This window comes from Oncorhynchus keta, unplaced genomic scaffold (genome assembly GCF_023373465.1).
Source record: "Oncorhynchus keta strain PuntledgeMale-10-30-2019 unplaced genomic scaffold, Oket_V2 Un_contig_16457_pilon_pilon, whole genome shotgun sequence".
NCBI classification, from domain to species: domain Eukaryota; kingdom Metazoa; phylum Chordata; class Actinopteri; order Salmoniformes; family Salmonidae; genus Oncorhynchus; species Oncorhynchus keta.
This window is the reverse complement of record NW_026279925.1, coordinates 1-17,500: the sequence shown is the minus strand read 5'-3', so window position 1 is coordinate 17,500 and position 17,500 is coordinate 1. Positions and strand designations below refer to the sequence as shown.

The 17,500-nt window shown below is 51.8% G+C and overlaps 1 protein-coding gene and 1 long non-coding RNA gene across 4 annotated transcripts in view; both read left to right on the top strand.

Moving 5' to 3' along the window:
* LOC127919379 (intermembrane lipid transfer protein VPS13B-like) overlaps positions 1-15,609 on the top strand; it is a 72,427-nt gene extending 56,818 nt beyond the window's left edge. The window contains exons 6-9 of the mRNA XM_052502871.1: positions 6,492-6,555; positions 9,610-9,678; positions 11,059-11,410; positions 15,422-15,609. Of these exons, the coding sequence (XP_052358831.1) occupies positions 6,492-6,555; positions 9,610-9,678; positions 11,059-11,410; positions 15,422-15,543 (607 nt within the window). The 3' untranslated portion in view covers positions 15,544-15,609. The remainder of the gene's footprint in view (positions 1-6,491; positions 6,556-9,609; positions 9,679-11,058; positions 11,411-15,421) is intronic.
* LOC127919376 (uncharacterized) lies at positions 11,406-13,574 on the top strand. 3 transcript variants are annotated; one of them, XR_008102694.1, is made up of 4 exons: positions 11,406-11,441; positions 12,011-12,103; positions 12,913-13,067; positions 13,375-13,574. It is a non-coding gene; the product is annotated as an uncharacterized LOC127919376 (long non-coding RNA). The 3 variants fall into 3 exon arrangements; XR_008102693.1 differs by lacking the exon at positions 11,406-11,441 and adding an exon at positions 11,566-11,601; XR_008102692.1 differs by lacking the exon at positions 11,406-11,441 and adding an exon at positions 11,696-11,752.
* Positions 15,610-17,500: the final 1,891 nt, after the last annotated feature.

Below are 17,500 nucleotides of genomic sequence, written 5' to 3'. Positions count from 1 at the left end.
TCCCGTCCCTCAGCCAGCGAGCGTCCCATCATGTCCCGTCCCTCAGCCAGTGAGCGTCCCATCATGCCCCGTCCCTCAGCCAGCGAGCATCATGTCCCGTCCCTCAGCCAGCGAGCATCATGTCCCCGTCCCTCAGCCAGTGAGCGTCCCATCATGTCCCTCAGCCAGCGAGCGTCCCATCATGTCCCGTCCCTCAGCCAGCGAGCGTCCCATCATGCTCCGTCCCTCAGCCAGCGAGCATCATGCCCCGTCCCTCAGCCAGCGAGCATCATGCCCCGTCCCTCAGCCAGCGACGTCCCATCATGTCCCGTCCCTCAGCCAGCGAGCATCATGCCCCGTCCCTCAGCCAGCGAGCGTCATGTCCCGTCCTCAGCGAGCGTCCCATCATGTCCCTCAGCCAGCGAGCATCATGTCCCGTCCCTCAGCCAGCGAGCGTCATGTCCCGTCCCTCAGCCAGCGAGCATCATGTCCCGTCCCTCAGCCAGCGAGCATCATGCCCCGTCCCTCAGCCAGCGAGCATCATGCCCTGTCCCTCAGCCAGCGAGCATCATGCCCTGTCCCTCAGCCAGCGAGCATCATGCCCCGTCCCTCAGCCAGCGAGCATCATGCCCCGTCCCTCAGCCAGCGAGCATCATGCCCCGTCCCTCAGCCAGCGAGCGTCCCATCATGTCTCTCAGCCAGCGAGCATCATGCTCCGTCCCTCAGCCAGCGAGCATCATGCCCCGTCCCTCAGCCAGCGAGCATCATGTCCCGTCCCTCAGCCAGTGAGCGTCCAATCATGTCCCGTCCTCAGCCAGCGAGCGTCCCATCATGTCCCTCAGCCAGCGAGCATCATGTCCCGTCCCTCAGCCAGCGAGCGTCCCATCATGTCTCTCAGCCAGCGAGCATCATGCCCCGTCCTCAGCCAGCGAGCATCATGTCCCGTCCCTCAGCCAGTGAGCGTCCAATCATGTCCCGTCCTCAGCCAGCGAGCGTCCCATCATGTCCCTCAGCCAGCGAGCATCATGTCCCGTCCCTCAGCCAGCGAGCGTCCCATCATGTCTCTCAGCCAGCGAGCATCATGTCCCGTCCCTCAGCCAGCGAGCGTCCCATCATGCCCCGTCCCTCAGCCAGCGAGCATCATGTCCCGTCCCTCAGCCTGTGAGTGTCCCATCATGTCTCTCAGCCAGCGAGCATCATGTCCCGTCCCTCAGCCAGTGAGCGTCCCATCATGTCCCGTCCCTCAGCCAGTGAGCGTCCCATCATGCCCGTCTCTCAGCCAGCGAGCATCATGTCCCGTCCCTCAGCCAGCGAGCATCATGTCCCGTCCCTCAGCCAGTGAGCATCATGCCCTGTCCCTCAGCCAGCGAGCATCATGCCCTGTCCCTCAGCCAGCGAGCATCCCGTCATGTCCCGTCCCTCAGCCAGCGAGCATCATGCCCCGTCCCTCAGCCAGCGAGCATCATGCCCCGTCCCTCAGCCAGCGAGCATCATGCCCCGTCACTCAGCCAGCGAGCATCATGCCCGTCCCTCAGCCAGCGGCGTCATGTCCCGTCCCTCAGCCAGCGGCGTCCCATCATGTCCCTCAGCCAGCGAGCATCATGTCCCGTCCCTCAGCCAGCGGCGTCATGCCCTGTCCTCAGCCAGCGAGCATCATGCCCCGTCCCTCAGCCAGCGAGCATCATGCCCGTCCCTCAGCCAGCGAGCATCATGCCCGTCCCTCAGCCAGCGGCGTCCCATCATGCGTGTCCCGTCCCTCAGCCAGCGAGCATCATGTCCCGTCCCTCAGCCAGCGAGCATCATGCCCCGTCCCTCAGCCAGCGAGCATCATGTCCCGTCCCTCAGCCAGCGAGCGTCATGCCCCGTCCCTCAGCCAGCGGCGTCATGTCCCGTCCCTCAGCCAGCGAGCGTCCCATCATGTCCCTCAGCCAGCGAGCATCATGTCCCGTCCCTCAGCCAGCGGCGTCATGCCCTGTCCCTCAGCCAGCGAGCATCATGTCCCGTCCCTCAGCCAGCGAGCATCATGTCCCGTCCCTCAGCCAGCGAGCATCATGTCCCGTCCCTCAGCCAGCGAGCATCATGTCCCGTCCCTCAGCCAGCGAGCGTCATGTCCCGTCCCTCAGCCAGCGAGCATCATGTCCCTCAGCCAGCGAGCATCATGTCCCGTCCCTCAGCCAGCGAGCATCATGCCCTGTCCCTCAGCCAGCGAGCATCATGTCCCGTCCCTCAGCCAGCGAGCATCATGCCCTGTCCCTCAGCCAGCGAGCATCATGCCCCGTCCCTCAGCCAGTGAGCGTCCCATCATGTCCCGTCGCTCAGCCAGCGAGCATCATGTCCCGTCCCTCAGCCAGTGAGCGTCCCATCATGTCCCGTCGCTCAGCCAGTGAGCATCATGCCCCGTCCCTCAGCCAGCGAGCATCATGTCCCGTCCCTCAGCCAGCGAGCATCCCATCATGTCCCTCAGCCAGCGAGCATCATGTCCCGTCCCTCAGCCAGCGAGCGTCATGCCCTGTCCCTCAGCCAGCGAGCGTCCCATCATGTCCCTCAGCCAGCGAGCATCATGTCCCGTCCCTCAGCCAGCGAGCGTCATGCCCTGTCCCTCAGCCAGCGAGCATCATGTCCCGTCCCTCAGCCAGCGAGCATCATGCCCCGTCCCTCAGCCAGCGAGCATCATGCCCCGTCCCTCAGCCAGTGAGCGTCCCATCATGTCTCTCAGCCAGCGGCGTCATGCCCTGTCCCTCAGCCAGCGAGCATCATGCTCCGTCCCTCAGCCAGCGAGCATCATGCCCCGTCCCTCAGCCAGCGAGCATCATGCCCCGTCCCTCAGCCAGCGAGCATCATGTCCCGTCCCTCAGCCAGTGAGCGTCCCATCATGTCCCGTCGCTCAGCCAGCGAGCATCATGTCCCGTCCCTCAGCCAGTGAGCGTCCCATCATGTCCCGTCGCTCAGCCAGTGAGCATCATGCCCCGTCCCTCAGCCAGCGAGCATCATGCCCCGTCCCTCAGCCAGTGAGCATCATGTCCCGTCCCTCAGCCAGTGAGCATCATGCCCCGTCCCTCAGCCAGCGAGCATCATGTCCCGTCCCTCAGCCAGTGAGCATCATGCCCTTGTCCCTCAGCCAGCGAGCGTCCCATCATGCCCCGTCCCTCAGCCAGTGAGTGTCCCATCATGTCCCGTCCCTCAGCCAGCGAGTGTCCCATCATGCCCCGTCCCTCAGCCAGCGAGTGTCCCATCATGCCCCGTCCCTCAGCCAGTGAGTGTCCCATCATGCCCCGTCCCTCAGCCAGTGAGTGTCCCATCATGCCCCGTCCCTCAGCCAGTGAGTGTCCCATCATGCCCCGTCCCTCAGCCAGTGAGTGTCCCATCATGCCCCGTCCCTCAGCCAGTGAGTGTCCCATCATGCCCCGTCCCTCAGCCAGTGAGTGTCCCATCATGCCCCGTCCCTCAGCCAGTGAGTGTCCCATCATGCCCCGTCCCTCAGCCAGTGAGTGTCCCATCATGCCCCGTCCCTCAGCCAGTGAGTGTCCCATCATGCCCCGTCCCTCAGCCAGTGAGTGTCCCATCATGCCACGTCCCTCAGCCAGTGAGCGTCCCATCATGTCCCGTCCCTCAGCCAGTGAGTGTCCCATCATGTCCCGTCCCTCAGCCTGTGAGTGTCCCATCATGTCCCTCAGAAACAGAAGATATGGAGCTATGAGAGGGGGCTGGGGATGGAGCTATGAGAGAGGGGGCTGGGGATGGAGCTATGAGAGAGGGGCTGGGGATGGAGCTATGAGAGAGGGGGCTGGGGTTGGAGCTATGAGAGAGGGGCTGGGGTTGGAGCTATGAGAGAGGGCTGGGGATGGAGCTATGAGAGAGGGGCTGGGGGATGGAGCTATGAGAGAGGGGGCTGGGGATGGAGCTATGAGAGGGGGCTGGGGTTGGAGCTATGAGAGAGGGGGCTGGGGGTGGATCTATGAGAGAGGGGGCTGGGGATAGAGCTATGAGAGAGGGGGCTGGGGATGGAGCTATAGGGCTCTTCCATTGAAAGGCAGTCCAAAATAATTATGCAGATGTTAAAATGTTGGCAAGAAGCTGTGCCATAAATGTGCTGTGCATGTTTAACCCTCCTATAGCCGTCTCCTCCTCTTTCCTTTCTTCTCCCTCCCTCCTCTCCCTCCTCTTCCCTCCTCCCTCCCTCCCTCTCCCTCCCTCCCCTCCCAACACGTACTGTTCTCTCCAGTGACAGTTATGGGAGAAGAGAGGAGAGGGAGGGAGGGAGGAGGGGAGGGGAGGGGGAGGGAGAGGAGAGGAGAGGAGGGAGAGGAGGAGGGAGGGGAGAGGGAGAGGAGGAGAGAGAGGAGAGGAGAGGAGAGGAGGGAGGGGAGGGAGAGGGAGGAGAGGAGAGGAGGGGGAGAGAGGAGAGGAGAGGGAGAGGAGGGAGAGGAGAGGAGAGGAGAGGAGAGGAGAGGAGAGGAGAGGAGAGGAGAGGAGGGAGAGGAGAGGAGGAGGAGGGGAGGGGGAGGGGAGGGGAGAGGGAGGGGAGTGGAGGTTATGATGTCATGGGGTGTCGTCTTCAGTTCATCTTGTTTCTAATCCTCAGGTGGTCCTGTAGAAAGTAATGTGTCATCATGTGATACAGTGTGATACTATGTGTTGTCCTGATCTGATCTCGTCCTCTTGGTTTCTGGCGCTCCGTCTGAATGGATCAATGTCTTGTGATTTGTCGTTGTAGGTAGGGGTCAGGGTTGAAAGGTAGGGGTCAGGGTTTAAAGGTAGGGGTCAGGGTTTAAATCCTGGGGTCGGTGTTTAAAGTAGGTGTCGTTATATTAGGTACAGTGTGATGCTATGTGTTCCAGGCCTGGTGAGGGCTGCTGGGTCGTTATATTAGGTACAGTGTGATGCTATGTGTTCCAGGCCTGGTGAGGGCTGCTGGGTCGTTATATTAGGTACAGTGTGATACTATGTGTTCCAGGCCTGGTGAGGGCTGCTGGGTCGTTATATTAGGTACAGTGTGATACTATGTGTTCCAGGCCTGCTGAGGGCTGCTGGGTCGTTATATTAGGTACAGTGTGATGCTATGTGTTCCAGGCCTGCTGAGGGCTGCTGGGTCATATTAGGTACAGTGTGATACTATGTGTTCCAGGCCTGGTGAGGGCTGCTGGGTCGTTATATTAGGTACAGTGTGATGCTATGTGTTCCAGGCCTGGTGAGGGCTGCTGGGTCATATTAGGTACAGTGTGATGCTATGTGTTCCAGGCCTGGTGAGGGCTGCTGGGTCGTTATATTAGGTACAGTGTGATGCTATGTGTTCCAGGCCTGGTGAGGGCTGCTGGGTCGTTATATTAGGTACAGTGTGATGCTATGTGTTCCAGGCCTGGTGAGGGCTGCTGGGTTTATATTAGGTACAGTGTGATGCTATGTGTTCCAGGCCTGGTGAGGGCTGCTGGGTCGTTATATTAGGTACAGTGTGATACTATGTGTTCCAGGCCTGGTGAGGGCTGCTGGGTCGTTATATTAGGTACAGTGTGATACTATGTGTTCCAGGCCTGGTGAGGGCTGCTGGGTCGTTATATTAGGTACAGTGTGATGCTATGTGTTCCAGGCCTGGTGAGGGCTGCTGGGTCGTTATATTAGGTACAGTGTGATGCTATGTGTTCCAGGCCTGGTGAGGGCTGCTGGGTCGTTATATTAGGTACAGTGTGATGCTATGTGTTCCAGGCCTGGTGAGGGCTGCTGGGTCGTTATATTAGGTACAGTGTGATGCTATGTGTTCCAGGCCTGGTGAGGGCTGCTGGGTCGTTATATTAGGTACAGTGTGATGCTATGTGTTCCAGGCCTGGTGAGGGCTGCTGGGTCGTTATATTAGGTACAGTGTGATGCTATGTGTTCCAGGCCTGGTGAGGGCTGCTGGGTCGTTATATTAGGTACAGTGTGATACTATGTGTTCCAGGCCTGGTGAGGGCTGCTGGGTCGTTATATTAGGTACAGTGTGATGCTATGTGTTCCAGGCCTGGTGAGGGCTGCTGGGTCGTTATATTAGGTACAGTGTGATACTATGTGTTCCAGGCCTGGTGAGGGCTGCTGGGTCGTTATATTAGGTACAGTGTGATACTATGTGATCCAGGCCTGGTGAGGGCTGCTGGGTCGTTATATTAGGTACAGTGTGATACTATGTGTTCCAGGCCTGGTGAGGGCTGCTGGGTCGTTATATTAGGTACAGTGTGATGCTGTGTGTTCCAGGCCTGGTGAGGGCTGCTGGGTCGTTATATTAGGTACAGTGTGATACTATGTGTTCCAGGCCTGGTGAGGGCTGCTGGGTCGTTATATTAGGTACAGTGTGATGCTATGTGTTCCAGGCCTGGTGAAGGCTGCTGGGTCGTTATATTAGGTACAGTGTGATACTATGTGTTCCAGGCCTGGTGAGGGCTGCTGGGTCGTTATATTAGGTACAGTGTGATGCTATGTGTTCCAGGCCTGGTGAGAGCTGCTGGGTCGTTATATTAGGTACAGTGTGATGCTATGTGTTCCAGGCCTGGTGAGGGCTGCTGTGTCCGTCGTGAAGGAGTCGTCCTACAGGCCAAGGACACGTCTGTGGTGAGCCTTCGTCTAGAGCAGCCTGCCGCTCTGCTCCCGTTGACCGACCCGACCCCCCCCCGCCCAGATATATCTGCCCTTCTCTTAACCTAGCTAGGCCAATGACATCTCTTCTCTGACCACTGGAGAGACGATGGGGGGGGGGGACGACACAGAGACACACAGTTTAAACAACATCATGACAGATACAACAAGGTCCTTGAAGGCCCAGAATGAGGTTACCAGTTGTCTGTCTATGATGAGATATGATGACAGTAAGAGGTTGGTGTTGTGTGGGTGGGTGTGTGTGTGTCCCCCTCCCCCATTCTCCAGTTGCTCTGATCTGCTATAATAATCTAATGGGTTCAGGTTGAAACTGTGATTCTGTGACTCTAATCTAATGGAATCAGGTTGAAACTGTGATTCCGTGACTCTAATCTAATGGAATCAGGTTGAAACTGTGATTCCGTGACTCTAATCTAATGGATTCAGGTTCAAACTGTGATTCTGTGACTCTAATCTAATGGAATCAGGTTGAAACTGTGATTCCGTGACTCTAATCTAATGGGTTCAGGTTGAAACTGTGATTCTGTGACTCTAATCTAATGGAATCAGGTTGAAACTGTGATTCCGTGACTCTAATCTAATGGAATCAGGTTGAAACTGTGATTCTGTGGCTCTAATCTAATGGAATCAGGTTGAAACTGTGATTCTGTGACTCTAATCTAATGGGTTCAGGTTGAAACTGTGATTCTGTGACTCTAATCTAATGGAATCAGGTTGAAACTGTGATTCCCGTGACTCTAATCTAATGGAATCAGGTTGAAACTGTGATTCCGTGGCTCTAATCTAATGGAATCAGTGTTTCTGTGACACTGGGCCTCCAGTCCTCCTGTCCCGGGGTGATGATGTCACAGTGGTTGGAATGGCTTTGTGCTGTCGCCTGCTGCCCAGAGGGTCTCTGACTAAATATACACATCAACAACGGGTCTGTGTTCAGGAAGGGTGACACGTTCCTGATGTTTCAGACAGAAATGTACTGATTAAAGTTGTCCGCGATGACGAGCCCTTATTATACATGACAGATATATCATATCTGTTGAACACGTTTCTATCTCTGTGTTCTGATACCTGCCCGCCGGCCCGGCAGGAAGTGCGTCAGCCGGCCCGGCATAGTTGTCAGCATAAGGCCATCCCTCAACGATCCTTCAAGCTAAAGGACAGAAAACTAATTTTGATTTGTTCGGTTCTTCTCTTATTTAGTTTTGTTTTGTAGAAAAAAAAATCTAATCATCACATCTCTTTTTAATCCAATCTTATTGATTTGTATTTCTTCACTTCTGTCCCCTCCCTCCCTCTATCTCTCCTCCTTTCTCTCTCTTGTCCCCCCCCTCCTCATCTGTTTCCACCCCCCTCCAGTCCAGAGGAGAGTCTGGTCTTGCAGTGGGCCGCTGTGGAGGGTTGTCCTGTCTTGTACTGATAAGCTGAACAGACGTACGGTGTTGGTCCGACCAGTCAGCAAACAGGACTCCTTCAGCCACCTCTCTGGCTTCGTACCGCCTGTAAGAACTGTTTCCTCTTCAGCTGTCTGAGTTCTAAGAACACAGAGTGTTTCCTCTTCAGCTGTTCTAAGAACACAGAGTGTTTCCTCTTCAGCTGTTCTAAGAACACAGAGTGTTTCCTCTTCGGCTGTCTGAGTTCTAAGAACACAGAGTGTTTCCTCTTCAGCTGTCTGAGTTCTAAGAACACAGAGTGTTTCCTCTTCAGCTGTCTGAGTTCTAAGAACACAGAGTGTTTCCTCTTCAGCTGTCTGAGTTCTAAGAACACAGAGTGTTTCCTCTTCGGCTGTCTGAGTTCTAAGAACACAGAGTGTTTCCTCTTCGGCTGTCTGAGTTCTAAGAACACAGAGTGTTTCCTCTTCAGCTGTCTGAGTTCTAAGAACACAGAGTGTTTCCTCTTCAGCTGTCTGAGTTCTAAGAACACAGAGTGTTTCCTCTTCAGCTGTCTGAGTTCTAAGAACACAGAGTGTTTCCTCTTCAGCTGTCTGAGTTCTCATCAACCTTGGTCACAGTGGGCTTTTTAACCAACTAGCCCGTTTAACTCCCATCATGCTTCAGTTTAGTGCACTGCAGTGGCATCCCCAGAAGCCAATCAGGTTATGATATGGGAACGTCACTCAGACTGAACTCTGTCTAAACGTTCCTGTTCACCCGTACCTAGTCGCTACAATCAGGACTTTCAAGTGGACTAAATCGACCTCAGATTTGGCTTTTGGAGGGCGATGGGAATCATCCCCTGTACAGTTACATCCTGGTCCTGAGGGTTAGAGGTCAAATCTCTCCTCCATAGATTGGTTGTAAATTCAACCTGTTGTTCATACGATAAGTACGAAGGCCTACACAATGGCCATGAGGTATTCAACTTGTTCTCCGTTGCGTTCAGTGATGAACCATCTTTATCGTCCAAGGTTGATGAAAGCCCAAACTCTTGTGATTGATGTGGAAAAAGAGCTCTACTTTTCCTTTCCTCCTTTTCCCCTGGGAATTGCTTCTTATCTCTTCATCAATCGCCTCTCCTCGTAATTTAACGGCATTTTCTTTCACTTGTATTGTAAAATTGAAATATTTTAGTCGGTAATGAATTTGTGTAAATCAACCGTTAAGATTGTTAACAGTAGATAGATGCTGCTTGTAAATCAAGAGATATTATTTAACTTTAACTTAATTTACTTCCTTGTTGTTAAGAGGTACGGCCCTGTAGAAGACGACAGTAGATAGATGCTGCTTGTAAATCAGAGATATTGTTTAACTTTAACTTAATTTACTTCCTTGTTGTTAAGAGGTACGGCCCTGCAGAAGACGCCTGGTATCCTGTAGTTTCAGTAGGGGGCTTTATGAGTGTGGTATTGGTGTATCAGGAGACTGTTCATAGGAAGTGGTATCTTAAAGCTCTGGTCTTTGACTGGAGATTCTCCATTGTAGTCCAGGAGTTGGTTTAATGTGTCTCAGTTCGTGTTTATGTGGTGTTCCACTGTGAACCTGTTGTCTCCACCTCCTCCACCTCCCCACCAATCAGACAGCAGCCAAGGTCCTGGAGGTTTCCTCCCACCAGCAGCACGGATTCCTGTCCATCACATACACCCAGGTTACAATTATTATTACAGTAGTTATTATTGTTGTTGGTTATATTATTATGTATGAATTATTATTATTATTATTATTATTATTATTATTATTATTATTATTATTATTATTATTATTATTATTATTATTATTATTATTATTATTATTATTATTATTATTATTATATATTCATTATTATTATTATTATATATTATTATTATTATTATTATTATTATTATTATTAGTATTATTATTATTATTATTATATAATGTATTATTATTATTATTGTTATTATATAACATTATTATTATTATTATTATTATTATATATTCATTATTATTAGTATTATTATTATTATATATTCATTATTATTAGTATTATTATGTATTCATTGGTATTATTATAATAATATTATTATTATTATTATTATTATTATTATTATTATTGTTATGTATTCATTGTTAGTATTACTGAGTATGATTATGTATACATTGATATGATTATTTATTCATTAGTATTATTATGTATTCATTAGTAGTATTATTTATTCATGAGTATCATTATGTATTCATTAGTAGTAGTATTTATTAATTAGTATTATTATGTATTCATTAGTAGTATTATTTAGTCTTGAGTATTATTATGTATTCATTAGTAGTAGTATTTATTTATTAATATTATTATGTATTCATTAGTAGTATTATGTATGCATTAGTATTATTATTTATTCATTAGTATTATTATTTATGAATTAGTATTATTATATATTCATTAGTATTATTATGTATTCATTAGTATTATTATTTATTCATTAGTATTATTATTAATTAATTAGTATTATTATGTATTCATTAGTATTATTATGTATTCATTAGTATTATTATTAATTAATTAGTATTATTATGTATTCATTCGTATTATTATGTATTCATTAGTAGTATTATTTTTTTATTAGTATTATTATTTATTAATTAGTATTATTATGTATTCATTTGTATTATGATGTATTCGTTCATTGTGTTATGCATTATTAGTATTATTATATATTCATTAGTATTAATATTATTTAATTATGTATCCATTAGTATTATTATTTATTAATTAGTGTTATTATGTATTCATTATAGTATTATTTATTAATTTATTATTATTTATTAATTAATATTATTATTTATTAATTAGTATTATTATGTATGCATTTGTATTATGATGTATTCATTCATTGTATTATGCATTATTAGTATTATTATTTATTCATTAGTATTACTATTATTATTAATATTATTTTAATTATGTATTCATTAGTATTATTATGTATTCATTAGTATTATTATGTATTCATTATTATTACTAGTAGTAGTAGTAATATAATGTATTTATATAAATATTACCTTGCCCCAGGCGGTCACAAGAAACGTCCGCCACAAGTTGACCACGCGGCTGGAACGAGCAGATCCTCGCGGGGCCCAGCGGCTGACGGAGGGCCCGGCTGACGGGTCTCCCCACTACCTGAGAGAGATCCTGCTGACCGCCCAACCTTTTGACCTTGTCCTCTCCTGTCCCTTACTGGCCACCGTAGCCGGGGTGTTCCACGCCTCGCTGCCACGACGATACCGGGACCTCGGCAAGACGGCGGGCCAGCCGATGAGAAGTCACGTCCTGACGTCGCGCAGCCTGCCGCTAATATATGTCAACACATCAGTGATCAGGGTGTTTTGTCCCTGGAACCCAGACGGACAGGACAGACACACAGGTAAGACTGGACAGACAGGACAGACACACAGGTAAGACTGGACAGACAGGACAGACAGGACACAGACAGGTAAGACTGGACAGACACACAGGTAAGACTGGAGACAGGACAGACACACAGGTAAGACTGGACAGACAGGACAGACAGGACAGACACACAGGTAAGACTGGACAGACAGGACAGACACACAGGTAAGACTGGACAGACAGGACAGACAGGACAGACAGACAGGTAAGACTGGACAGACACACAGGTAAGACTGGACAGACAGGACAGACAGGACAGACTGGACAGACAGGACAGACACACAGGTAAGACTGGACAGACAGGACAGACACACAGGTAAGACTGGACAGACAGGACAGACAGGTAAGACTGGACAGACAGGACAGACACACAGGTAAGACTGGACAGACAGGACAGACTGGAAAGACTGAAAAGAAAGGACAGACTGGACAGACAGACTGGACAGACAGGACAGACAGACAGACAGGACAGACACACAGGTAAGACTGGACAGACAGGACAGACAGGACAGACTGGAAAGACTGAAAAGACAGGACAGACTGTACAGACTGGACAGACCGGACAGACACACAGGTAAGACTGGACAGACAGGACAGACACACAGGTAAGACTGGACAGACAGGACAGACACACAGGTAAGACTGGACAGACAGGACAGACACACAGGTAAGACTGGACAGACAGGACAGACTGGAAAGACTGAAAAGACAGGACAGACTGGACAGACAGACAGGACAGACTGGACAGACAGGACAGACCAGACAGACAGGACAGACACACAGGTAAGACTGGACACACAGGTAAGACAGACAGGACAGACAGACAGGACAGACTGTACAGACAGGACAGACAGACTGGACAGACAGGACAGACCGGACAGACACACAGGTAAGACTGGACAAACATGACAGACAGGACAGAGAGGACAGACAGACAGACACACAGGTAAGACTGGACAGACAGGACAGACTGACAGACAGGACAGAGACTGGACAGACCAGGCAGACTGGACAGACACACAGGTACAGACTGGACAGACAGAGAGGACAGACAGACAGGTAAGACCAGACAGACTGGACAGACAGACAGACAGGACAGACTGGACAGACAGGACAGGGTAAGACTGACAGACAGACAGGACAGACACAGGTAAGACTGGGACAGACACACAGGTAAGACTTGACAGACAGGACAGACACACAGGTAAGACTGGACAGACAGGACAGACTGGAAAGACTGAAAAGACAGGACAGACTGGACAGACAGACTGGACAGACTGGACAGACTGGACAGACCAGACAGACAGGACAGACACACAGGTGACCAGACAGACTGGACAGACAGACAGACAGGACAGACTGGACAGACAGACAGGACAGACTGGACAGAGAGGACAGACGGACAGACACACAGGTAAGACTGGACAGACAGGACAGACACACAGGACAGACTGGACAGACAGGACAGACACACAGGTAAGACTGGACAGACAGGACAGACACACAGGTAAGACTGGACAGACAGGACAGACACACAGGTAAGACTGGACAGACAGGACAGACACACAGGTAAGACTGGACAGACAGGACAGACACACAGGTAAGACTGGACAGACAGGACAGACACACAGGTAAGACCGGACAGACAGGACAGACAGGACAGACTGGACAGACAGGACAGACTGGACAGACACACAGGTAAGACCGGGCAGACTGGACAGACAGACAGGACAGACAGACAGGACAGACACACAGGTAAGACCGGACAGACACACAGGTAAGACAGACACACAGGTAAGACTGGACAGACAGACAGACACACAGGTAAGACTGGACAGACAGACAGACACAGACAGGACAGACAGACAGGACAGACAGACAGGTAAGACTGGACAGACAGGACAGACACACAGGTGGACAGACAGGACAGACACACAGGTAAGACTGGACAGACAGGACAGACACACAGGTAAGACCGGACAGACAGGACAGACTGGACAGACTGGACAGACAGACAGGACAGACTGGACAGACTGGACAGACAGACAGGACAGACTGGACAGACAGACAGGACAGACTGGACAGACAGGACAGACAGACAGGACAGACAGGACAGACAGACAGGACAGACAGACCGGACAGACAGACAGACAGGACAGACAGACAGGACAGACAGACAGGTAAGACTGGACAGACAGACAGGACAGACAGGTCAGACAGACAGACAGGTCAGACAGACAGGACAGACAGACAGGACAGACAGGTAAGACTGGACAGACAGACAGGACAGACAGGACAGACAGGACTGGACAGACACACAGGTAAGACAGGACAGACAGACAGGACAGACAGGACAGACTGGACAGACCGACAGGTAAGACAGGCCAGACAGACAGACAGGACAGACAGGTCAGACTGGACAGACAGGACAGACAGACAGGTAAGACAGGAGGGGATCCATGGACTGACCTTTTAAAGGTCATGTTCACTGATTTATTGAGGCTACGGCCTCTGATGTTGAGCCAGAGAAGATCGACGTTGTACTGTACAACACCCTCCTGTAGGTTTTAACTCCAACCCTGTTCCTAGAGAGACACCCTCCTGTAGGTTTTAACACCAACCCTCCAACCCTGTTCCTGGAGAGAGACCCTCCTGTAGGTTTTAACTCCAACCCTGGTCCTGGAGAGAGACCCTCCTGTAGGTTTTAACTCCAACCCTGTTCCTGGAGAGATATCCTCCTGTAGGTTTAAACTCTGACCCTGTCCCTGGAGAGATACCCTCCTGTAGGTTTTAACTCCAACCCTGTTCCTGGAGAGAGACCCTCCTGTAGGTTTTAACTCCAACCCTGTTCCTGGAGAGAGACCCTCCTGTAGGTTTTAACTCCAACCCTGTTCCTGGAGAGAGACCCTCCTGTAGGTTTTAACTCCAACCCCCTGTTCCTGGAGAGATACCCTCCTGTAGGTTTAAACTCTGACCCTGTTCCTGGAGAGAGACCCTCCTGTAGGTTTAAACTCTGACCCTGTTCCTGGAGAGAGACCCTCCTGTAGGTTTTAACTCTGACCCTGTTCCTGGAGAGAGACCCTCCTGTAGGTTTTAAACTCTGACCCTGTTCCTGGAGAGAGACCCTCCTGTAGGTTTTAACTCCAACCCTGTTCCTGGAGAGAGACCCTCCTGTAGGTTTAACTCCGACCCTGTTCCTGGAGAGATACCCTCCTGTAGGTTTAAACTCCAACCCTGTTCCTGGAGAGATACCCTCCTGTAGGTTTTAACTCAACCCTGTTCCTGGAGAGAGACCCTCCTGTAGGTTTTAAACTCCAACCCTGTTCCTGGAGAGAGACCCTCCTGTAGGTTTTAACTCCAACCCTGTTCCTGGAGAGACCCTCCTGTAGGTTTTAAACTCCAACCCTGTTCCTGGAGAGATACCCTCCTGTAGGTTTTAACTCCACCCTGTTCCTGGGAGAGACTCCTCAGGTTTTAACTCCGACCCTTCCTCAGGGATCCTCAGGGGGCTCTCAGGGGGCTCCTCAGGGTCAAGGGTGCTCCTCAGGGGGCTCCTCAGGGGGGCTCCTTAGGGGGCTGCTCAGGGGGCTCCTCAGGGGGCTCCTTAGGGGGCTCCTCAGGGGCTCCTCAGGGGGCTCCTCAGGGGGCTCCTCAGGGGGGGCTCCTCAGGGGGCTCCTCAGGGGGCTCCTCAGGGGGCTCCTTAGGGGGCTCCTCAGGGGGCTCCTCAGGGGGGGCTCCTTAGGACACTCTGGTACTGAAGATAGGGTCTGTCTGGGTCTGATACCCACTGTGTGGCTCTCCCAGAACCCCAGCTGAGGAGAGAGAGAGGACACTCTGGTACTGAAGATAGGGTCTGTCTGGGTCTGATACCCACTGTGTGTTGCGTCTCCCAGAACCCCAGCTGAGGAGAGAGAGAGAGGACACTCTGGTACTGAAGATAGGGTCTGTCTGGGTCTGATACCCACTGTGTGTTGTGTCTCCCAGAACCCCAGCTGAGGAGAGAGAGGGAGGACACTCTGGTACTGAAGATAGGGTCTGTCTGCGTGGCCCCTCAGGCAGATAACCCTCTGACCAGAACCGTGCTGCGCAAGGACATCTACCAGTGAGTCTATTCTACTACTCTCCTCTCCTCCTTCCTCTCTCCTCTCCTCCTTCCTCTCTCCTCTCCTCCCTCTCTCCTCTCCTCCCTCTCTCCTCTCCTTTCCTCCTCCATCTCTCCTCTCCTTTCCTCCTCCCTCTCTCCTCTCCTCCTTCCTCTCTCCTCTCCTCCCTCTCTCCTCTCCTCCCTCTCTCCTCTCCTCTCCTCTTTCTCCTGTCCTCCTTCCTCTCTCCTCTCCTCCCTCTCTCCTCTCCTTTCCTCCTCCCTCTCTCCTCTCCTCTCCTCTTTCTCCTGTCCTCCTCCCTCTCTCATCTCCTCCCTCTCTCCTCCTCCTCCTCCCTCTCTCCTCTCCTCTCCTCCCTCTCTCCTCTCCTCTTTCTCCTGTCCTCCTCCCTCTCTCCTCTCTCTCTCTCCCTTCCTCCTCTCCTCTCCTCCCTCTCTCCTCTCCTCCCTCTCTCCTTTCCTCCTCCCTTCTCCTTTCCTCCTCCCTCTCTCCTCTCCTTTCCTCCTCCCTCTCTCCTCTCCTCTCCTCCCTCTCTCCTCTCCTTTCCTCCTCCCTCTCTCCTCTCCTCCCTCTCTCCTCTCCTTTCCTCCTCCCTCTCTCCTCTCCTCTCCTCTCCTCCTCCCTCTCTCCTCTCCTTTCCTCCTCCCTCTCTCCTCTCCTCTCCTCCTTCCTCTCTCCTCTCCTCCCCTCTCTCCTCTCCTCCCTCTCTCCTTTCCTCCTCCCTCTCTCCTCTCCTCTCCTCCCTCTCTCCTCTCCTCTTTCTCCTGTCCTCCTCCCTCTCTCCTCTCCTCTCCTCCTTCCTCTCTCCTCTCCTCCCTCTCTCCTCTCCTCCCTCTCTCCTTTCCTCCTCCCTCTCTCCTCTCCTCCCTCTCTCCTCTCCTCTCCTCCCTCCCTCTCTCCTCTCCTCCTCCCTCTCTCCTCTCCTCCCTCTCTCCTCTCCTTTCCTCCTCCCTCTCTCCTCTCCTCTCCTCCCTCTCTCCTCTCCTTTCCTCCTCCCCTCTCTCCTCTCCTCCCTCTCTCCTCTCCTTTCCTCCTCCCTCTCTCCTCTCCTCTCCTCTCCTCCTTCCTCTCTCCTCTCCTCCCTCTCTCCTCTCCTCCCTCTCTCCTCTCCTCTTTCTCCTGTCCTCCTCCTCTCTCCTCTCCTCCCTCTATCCACTCCTTTCCTCCTCTCCTCCCCTCTCTTTTCCACTTCTCCTTCCTCTCTCTTTCCTCCTCCCTCTCTCCTCTCCTCCCTCTCTCCTCTCCTATCCTCCTCCTCCCTCTCTCTCTCCTCCCTCTCTCATCCTCCCTCTCTCCTTTCCTCCTCCCTCTCTCCTCTCCTCCCTCCCTCTCCTCCTCTCCTCCCTCTCTCCTCTCCTCTTTCTCCTGTCCTCCTCCCTCTCTCCTCTCCTCCCTCTATCCCTCCTTTCCTCCTCTCCTCCCTCTCTTTTCCACTTCTCCCTTCCTCTCTCCTCTCCTCCCTCTCTCCCTCCTTTCCTCCTCCCTCTATCCTCTCCTCCCTATCTCCTCTCCTATCCTCCTCCCTCTCTCCTCTCTCCCTCTCTCATCCTCCCTCTCTCCTTTCCTCCTCCCTCTCTCCTCTCCTCTCCTCCTCCCTCTCCTCCCTCTCTCCTCTCTCCTCTCCTCCCTCTCCTCCCTCTCTCCTCTCCTCTCTCCTCCCTCTCTCCTCTCCTCCCTCTCCTCCCTCTCTCCTCTCCTCTCCTCTCCTCTCCTCCCTGTCCTCCTTCTCTCCTCTCCTCCCTCTCCTCCCTCTCTCCTCTCCTCTCCTCTCCTCCCTGTCCTCCCTCTCTCCTCTCTCCTCTCCTCCCCTCTCCTCCCTCTCCTCTCTCCTCTCTCCTCTCCTCCCTCTCCTCTCTCTCCTCCCTCTCTCCTCTCCTCCCTCTCCTCTCTCCACCACACACAGCCAGCTGACCACAATTCATTTAAAGTGTCCCTCTAAATGAGTCTGGTCTCATATGTC